Genomic DNA, 8,526 nt, shown 5'->3' with positions numbered 1-8,526 from the left:
GCCAAACATGTTTCTTTTTATATTCTGTTTATTGATGAATAAAGTATAAAAATCTGAGTTACTAAAATGCTTCAAAAGGAACACTTTGTAAAACTCTGACGTCTCAATAAAAAGTTCCACATGAGTTTTATACACAATTAGTGTTTCCCCCATTTCACACGCAAGGTTAAATGTTTGTACAATCAGAATGGAAACATTATGTCCCCACATTCCCCCCCCCCCCCCCTCCCCTCCTCCCCCCCCCCCCCCTCCCCTCCCCTCCTCCCCTCCTCCCTTCCCCCCTCCCCCCCCCCCCCCCCTGGACAGCTCATTTACAAAATGGTTCAATGCTTATTTTTGTCATTCCCAAAATAATCTCTTTAAACCCCTTTAGACTGTTTTACACACAACCGTGTACACACTGACTGTGGAAGGACAACCATTAAGCAAGGACCAACAGTGGACCAGCCTCCTGCCTGCTCAGGTTTGTCCACTTCAATGGTGGTCATAAAAATCACAAATAATCTATTGTCATGCACTTGCAGTAAAGTCCAGAGAATCCAATCACTCAACAGTATTGCACGTTTTAGGTCGTGGGGGGCTTGTTCTTCCTTCATAGGAGTTGTGTGTGTGTGTGGAGGGCGGGGGTGGGGGGGGGGAGGTGAGAAGGATTAGGACTAGGTAGTGATCTGATTGTTCCAATGCTCTTTCTCAAAAAACAACAAATGTAGTGGCTCTCTCCAGACGCGATCCTCCATTTTATTGCAGAAACTGATTGCTGGAGGGTTTTAAAGTGTCGTCGTTTTAAAAACTGTTTTCTTGAAGTAGGCCGCCCCCAAATAAGGCCAGAGGTTACATGTGGCCCTGGAGGCTTGCGTTGTGTTGGAACAACACGTTGATTGCAAAATCGGTGTGCAAATATCAGTAGGTTCGGAATTCGGCTGAAGGTAGTTTTGTGTCCGTGACTTCTCCCGTTGAGGTGTCCCCTTGGTAAATCTGGTGGTGGGGGGGGGGTGGTGGAATAGCCTCACAGCGCCCGAGACCCGGGTACGATTCCGACCTCGGGCGCTGTCTGTGCGGAGTTTGCACGTTCTCTCCCCGTGACCTGCGTGGGTTTTCTCCGGGCACTCCGTTTTCCTCCCACAATTCAAAGACGTGGGGGTTTGTAGGTTAATTGGCCCTACAGTAAATTGTCCGTAAAGTGGGTGGGATAGTGCTAGTGTACGGGGTGATCGCTGGTCGCTGTGTGTGGACTCGGAGGGCCAAAGGGCCTGTTTCCATGTGACATTTCTCTAAATCTGTGCCTCTAAAAGTGGGAACACATAGAACTGTGTGAACGTGCGATCGATGGTCGGCGTGGACTCGGTAGGCCGAAGACCCTTTTTCTGCGCCGTATCTCGAAACTAAACTCTATTCATTAACCATTTTGGTGGAGAAATGTCACCTTCAGCCCGACTGTACTACCCAATCTGTAGTCATTTATGTTGGGGAATCTGCCCCCCAAAACGTCACTAACCCACAGGCTGGTTGGCGTTTGCAGGCTCAGTGGATTTGACGGCTGAGAAGACCGACTGGGTGGACTTTAAAAACATTCAATAACTAGTCGACTCAAAGTGCCAGAGTAACTCAGCGAGAGAGGCAGCATCTCCTTTGAGAGAGGGAATAGGTGACGTTTCAGGTACAGGCCCTTCTTCAGACTGAGAGTCGGGGGTGGGGGGTGGGAGGGAAACTAGAGATATGGAATGGTACAAAGAGCTCGTAAGGTGTGAAAAGGACAGATCAAAACAGAAAGCAAGGGTATAAGGCCTCCGCAAAGTGGTCCTTGAACACGTCATGCCAAGGGCAGATTGAAACACGGAAATTATTGTTTTTCCTTTGTATTTTTAAATCTTTTTTTGAAAAGAAAAAGGGGGATTTTCATGATATTAGATTATGGACAGAGCTTCAATCCAAACTGATGAGGCATGACCAGCATGTGTTGTGTATGCCTCGAAAACATAGACAATTGGTGCAGGGGTAGGCCATTTGGCCCTTCGAGCCAGCACCGCCATTCATAATGTGACCATGGCTGATCATCCAGAATCAGTACCCCGTTCCTGCTTTCTCCCCATATCCCTTGATTCCGTCAGCCCTAAGAGCTCTATAACTCCCTCTTAGGCCTTGGCCTCCACTGCCTTCTGTGGCAAAGAATTCCACAGATTCACAACTCTCTGGGTGTAAACAGTTTTCCTCACCTCAGCCCTAAATGGCCAACCCCTTATTCTTAAACCATGACCCCCTGGTTCTGGACTCTTCCCAACATGGGGAACATGCCTCCTGCGTGGGGAACATGTCTCACTTAAGAATGTTATAAGTTTCTATAAGATTCCCTCTCATCCTTCTAAACTCCAGAGAAACAATCCTCACAAACCAGTCCTGTAAAGAGCAGTGGAGACTTTCATTAAATACAGGGGCATGATTTAACATGGGGAGGCATTGTTCTTGTTGCCTTGTATACACCTGGGTATAAGAGCAGTGCTTTACACTTTGTGATGCCAAATGTCCATTGCATTTCCCCCTTTGTTGCTTTGCCACTGTGTCTGTGTAGAGATCATTAATTAATTATTTCCCCCCCCCCGTTTGAAAAAATAAAATAAAAACGCTCTCAGAGTCTTTGATTTCTCCCCGCCCCGTGTGTGCGCGTTTAACTTGCACGACCGCACTTGAAATGCAAAACGCCGATGAACTCACAGACGCCGATACGAGACGCGGGATTTGCAAGCAGGGGCCCTGCACTGAATGCCAATCTATCACAGCGTTAATTAAAATAGTAACTGTGGCTTCTGGGGAATCTAGAGGTTAATTAAAACGCAGTTAATCATAATGACTAACTCACGGTGCAGGCACGGTCGCTATAGTGACAAGTGCACACTATATCCTGTCAAAGCCGCCTGCTATTGAACACTCCTCTGAACAAGACCTGCCTCACAGTCTGGGTCCACTTCTACAGGTGAAAAAAGTACAGAGGCTACGGCAAGCTTTGCCCGTGTGCTGCCTCCAGCCATTGTCATTTTGAACAACTTTGCACATTAATTGAACATCACGGCTGAACATCCTTGTGGCGCACGGTAACATCACAGACAAGTGACACAAAGTGCTGGGGCCACTCAGCGGGTCAGGCAGCGTGTGTTGGGAAAGGAACCGCAGGTGCTGGTTTACACCGAGGATATGCTGGAGTAACTCAGCGGGACAGGCAGCATCTCTGGAGAGAAGGAATGGGTGACGTTACGGGGTCTGAAGAAGGGTCTCGACCCGAAATGTCTCCAGAGATGCTGGCTGCCCCGACTGAGTTACTCCAGCATTTTGGGTCAGGCAGCATCTCTGGAGAACGTGGACAGGTGACGTTTCAGACTGGGACCCTTTGTCAGACTGATTGTAGGGGAGGTGGGGGGGGGGATGAAGTCTGAAGACTCCCGAGACTAGTCTGAAGAAGGGTTCCCAACCCAAAACATCACCTGTTCTCCAGAGATGCTGCCCGACCTGCTGGTCACTCCAGCACTTTGTGTCCTTTTGTGTATTAACCAGCATCTGCAGCATCTGCAGTTCCTTTGTTTCTGCCTCACAACTAAAATGTCCAGTTCAAAACGCAATGCATTTCGTCAGGGACTAATTCAGAGACTACAATGGGTTAAATTAAAAGGTGAAATGATTTGATTTGTTTTAAACAAAGGGTTAAAACCATTCCTGGAAAACTTTTTATTTGTTGAAACAACCTTCGCTTTGAATTCCACTAAAATTCAACGCTTTTAATGTCCTTTGGAGCCAGAGAAACCAAATAATTTTATGTCAAACCTGAACGAATTTTCATCTCAAATGAAGTAATCTGTTCAATGGACAATCGTTTGGTGTATGCAATGTTTGCTAATGTTATTTGACGCAAGTGCCGACAATATTTCATTTCAGAGGTATGTATTTTGTGGAAATACTTAGCAATGAGGCTAAATAATCTCCGATTGGGGGAGTTGATGAGTTTTAGACGGGGCTGGGCTTTAATGTTGATAGCTGCTCTACTGGGCTTGCAACTACACTCCTGATACACACTGCACTGTTACAATGAAGAGTGTACACTGTTGATATAGACACAGAACGCTGGAGTAACTCTGCGGGACAAGCAGCAGCATCTCTGGAGAAAAGGAATGGGTGACGTTTTGGGTCAATAGAGAATAGACTATAGGTGCAGGAGTCGGCCATTCGGCCCTTCGAGCCAGCACCGCCATTCAATGTGATCATGGATGATCATCCCCAATCAGTACCCCGTTCCTGCCTTCTCCCCATATCCCCTGACTCCGCTATCTTTAAGAGCCCTATCTAGCTCTCTCTTGTAAGCTTCCAGAGAACCGGCCTCCACTGCCCTCTGAGGCAGAGAGTTCGAGACCGGCCTTCCCACCGAGAGTCGGGGGCAGAGGGAGACGAGAGATACGGACGGGTGAGAGGGGCGTGAAAATGAGAGAAGGAAGGGGGACGGAGACCGAGGTAAAAATGGAGAATAGATCATTGTGTGGGAAGGAACTGCAGTCTGAGGAAGGGTCTCGTCCTGAAACGTCACCCACTCCTTCTCTCCAGAGATTTTGCCCCGGGTGCCCCACTGAGTTTCTGGGTCCGTCTCTAGAATAGGGCACTGTGAGAACGAGGCATTGTTACTGTCGGTCGGTCCACGGACGTGGATTCGAGTGCATGCGGTTCACATTTCCTCAACGTGAACCGCTGCAGCCCGCTGTTCCCTGCAAGTGGCATGCAAAGGTTACTTGCCATCAACTGTACAACATATATAAGTATCTATGTACATCAAAACAATGTGAAAATCCTCCCCTCCTTACTCGATTGTCAGCAATCAGCTCTCCACAGAAGGCATCCGGCAGTGAATAAGTGCTCTCCAACAACCACTGTCGCCACTCTGGTTCCACGGCCAATTTTACACCAGCCCGCCCGGCCTCCGCAGTTCATTGATCTCGCCAGCTGTAAACGGAGCTCAATCCGCTCCCCGATCTCTCCGATAGCTCTTGCTTCACACAACGTGGACATTTGATACACGACATGAGTAGACCGTTTTGCAAACTGTACATAAACGTACTTCCCCCCCCACCCCACCCCCAGTCCCAACTCGACTAGGTCGGGCAGCAGGGCAAGCGATCTTCACCGTACAAAAATACACTAATATGCTATCTCTTCTAAAAGTCTTGATTCTCTCGTTTATTGACATGCTCTGTGCTTGGGTGACCCCGTCTCCATCCTGAATAGGTACCGGAGTCCAGTGGACAGTTTCCATCCAAGCTTATGACCAGTGCCCAGGGGGCAGTGGGGGAGGGATGCCCAGTCACACTGCCAAAGGTGTCGCAGGCTACAACAAGAGTCGTGCCCATCCCCCCCCCGTTCGTTCAGTATTAAGTGCATGAGTCGCGCCATCCTGGTGCCGGCGGGTAGTCCTGCTTGCTGCGACTGGAGATCAGCTGACCCGTCCCCCCCGAGCTGCGAGGAGCGCCCTTGACCGTCGCCTGCTCTCGGGAAGCAGAGGCCGCGGGGCCAGGGTTTGGGAAGGCCGACCATCATCTTCCTGGCGTGGTGGCTCGTCCCCCACTCCCCCTCCCCCTCCCCGCTCGTTCTCTCTCCGCGTTCGGACCGTCGTCCTGGCGCTCGGCATCGCGCCCCCCACCCCTAGCAGATGATGGGCACGCCGTCCGTGTTGAAGATCATGCCCGTGGTGGGCTCGTAGGTGCCCGCCAGGTGGTACAAGTCCTCGCTGTCCTGGTACTTCTTGGTCTTCACCATCTGCTCGTACTGCTCCAGGTTGACCACCTGACACTTGTGGGAGATGGTCTGTACATCGTTCTCGTCGATGTGTGACGACTGGTACAGAGCACACTGGGGGAGAGAAGGGAGGAAGATGATGAGAGAAACATAGAAACATAGACAATAGGTGCAGCAGTGGGCCACTTCACAATTATGCACCACTTTGTGTTGGTCTATCACATAAAATCCCAATAAAATACATTTACGTTTGTGGTTGTAACGTGACAAATGTGGAAAAGTTCAAGGGGTATGAAATACTTTTGCAAGCCACTGTACTTTCACTGTACATGGAGTCATTAATACAGGACAGATGGTAGACAAATGTGCTGGAGAAACTCAGCGGGCGAGGCAGCATCTATGGAGCGAAGGAATAGGTGACGTTTCGGGTCGAGACCCGGAAGGGTCTCGACCCGAAACGTCACCTATTCCTTCGCTCCATAGACAATAGACAATAGGTGCAGGAGCAGGCCATTTGGCCCTTCATAGAAACATAGAAACATAGAAAATAGGTGCAGGAGTAGGCCAATCGGCCCTTCGAGCCTGCACTGCCATTCAATATGATCATGGCTGATCATCCAACTCAGTATCCTGTACCTGCCTTCTCTCCATACCCCCTGATCCCTTTAGCCACAAGGGTCACATCTAACTCCCTCTTAAATATAGCCACTGAAGCCATCAGGCTATTAAACCTGGCTCGGACAAAACTCTGATTATTGGTGGCCCATTATCTGCTATTTGCACTTAATCAGTTTATTTGTTTATGTGTGTATATATTTATATTGTGGTATATGGACACACTGATCTGTTTTGTAGTCAATGCCTACTATGTTCTTTGTGCTGAAGCAAAGCAAGAATTTCATTGTCCTATACAGGGACACATGACAATAAACTCACTTGAACTTGAACTGGCCTCAACTACTTTCTGTGGCTGAGATTTCCACAGATTCTAGCCTGTCCAACCCCTTAAGAATGTTGTAAGTTTCTATAAGATCCCCCCTCAATCTTCTAAATTCTAGCGTGTACAAGCCGAGTCTATTTAGTCTTTCTCCATATGAAAGTCCTGCCATCCCAGGAATTAGTCTGGTGAACCTTCTCTGTACTCCCTCTATGCCTTGTCCTTCCTCAGATTAGGAGACCAAAACTGTACGCAATACACCAGGTGTGGTCTCACCAAGACCCTGTACAACTGCAGTAGAACCTCCCTGCTCCTATATTCAAATCCTTTTGCTATGAATGCTAACATACCGTTCGCTTTCTTCACTGCCAGGACCCTGGCCATATTAGCCCGTAGTACCCTGACAGTTCACCTTAGACATACGCTGCAATCGTAGGTTAATTGGCCTCTGTACTCCCTCTATGTCCACTAAGGGCCTGTCCCACTAACGCAAATTTTTCGGCGACTTGCCGGCACCCGTCAAAATGTTGAAAATGCAGCGGTGACCAGGAAAAAGGTACGACTCTTTGGGCAACTACTCACGTCAAAATGTTGAAAATGCAGCGGTGACCAGGAAAAAGGTACGACTCTTTGGGCAACTACTCACCACCAAACAGGCGTTCAAGAGTTCAAGCAGGTAGTTCAAGAGTTCTACCGAGATTTCCCGATTCGAACTTGTGTGGGTGGGGCATGGGCGTGGGTGGGGTGAGGGTGGGGCATGGGTGTGGGTGTGGGTGGGGCATGGGGTGGGGGGTGGGTGTGGGCATGGGTGAGGTGTAGTGGGGGGGCATGGGTGTTGGGTGGGTGGGGGGGGTGGGTGGGGGCATGGGTGGGGGCATGGGTGAGGGTGGGGCAGGGTGGGGCATGGGTTGGGTGAGGGTGGGGCATGGGGTGGGGCAGGTGAGGGTGAGGGTGGGGCATGGGTGTGGGTGGGTGGGGCATGGGTGTGGGTGGGGCATGGGTGAGGGTGGGGCATGGGTGTGGGGCATGGGTGTGTGAGGGTGGGGCATGGGTGTGGGTGAGGGTGGGGCATGGGTGGGTGAGGGTGAGGGTGGGGCATGGGAGGGTGGGGCATGGGTGGGGTGATGGGGCATGGGTGGGGTGGGCAGGGTGGGGTGGGGCATGGGTGTGGGTGGGGTGGGGCATGGGTGTGGGTGGGGGTGGGGCATGGGTGGGATGGGGCATGGGTGAGGGTGGGGCATGGGTGAGGGTGGGGCATGGGTGTGTGGGTGAGGGTGGGGTCGGGCGTGGGTGTGGGTGGGGCATGGGTGTGGGTGGGGTGGGGCATGGGTGTGGGTGGGGCATGGGTGAGGGTGGGGTGGGGCATGGGGTGTGGGTGTGGGTGGGGCATGGGTGTGGGTGAGGGTGGGGCATGGGTGAGGGTGGGGCATGGGTGAGGGTGGGGCATGGGTGAGGGTGAGGGTGGGGTCGGGTGAGACATGGATGAGACAGTGGGACAGACCGCAGGGATTGTTTGTGAGACTCACATTGCCGTCATTGATTTTTTTGCCCAGGTTGGTCTCCTCTGGGTGGTAGAACCACTTGACCCGGACCACCATGTTGTTACCCCAGGACTCCCACATGCTCTGGATGCGGCCAATGTACGGCAGGTTGGGTCGCCCAGCGGACAGGAAGACGGCGCAGTCTCCAAGGCGGATGATCTCCTTGCCTCTGACGATCGCCTTGTAGAAGAGCTTCTTGGCCTTCCCCTTCATCCCTCGCCTCTGCACAAAGATGAGACATGTAACGGCGTTCCCACTACCCCCACTGTGCAGCCGCATCAAGCC

General features: G+C 51.1%; 1 protein-coding gene across 6 annotated transcripts in view; it reads right to left on the bottom strand.

The window, feature by feature from the left end:
• Nucleotides 1–292: 292 nt before the first annotated feature.
• The window catches only part of tnrc18 (trinucleotide repeat containing 18), a 144,283-nt gene continuing 136,049 nt past the window's right edge, over nt 293–8,526 (bottom strand). For all 6 annotated transcript variants that reach the window (XM_055651060.1, XM_055651059.1, XM_055651063.1 and 3 more), the window contains 2 exons: nt 8,227–8,463; nt 293–5,877 (listed from right to left, as the gene is read on the bottom strand). In XM_055651060.1, the coding sequence (XP_055507035.1) occupies nt 5,671–5,877; nt 8,227–8,463 (444 nt within the window). In that variant the 3' untranslated portion in view covers nt 293–5,670. The remainder of the gene's footprint in view (nt 5,878–8,226; nt 8,464–8,526) is intronic.

Source organism: Leucoraja erinacea, chromosome 20 (genome assembly GCF_028641065.1).
Source record: "Leucoraja erinacea ecotype New England chromosome 20, Leri_hhj_1, whole genome shotgun sequence".
Taxonomy (NCBI): Eukaryota; Metazoa; Chordata; class Chondrichthyes; order Rajiformes; family Rajidae; genus Leucoraja; species Leucoraja erinaceus.
The sequence above is the reverse complement of the archived record's forward strand: the minus strand, read 5'-3'. Positions and strand labels throughout refer to the sequence as shown.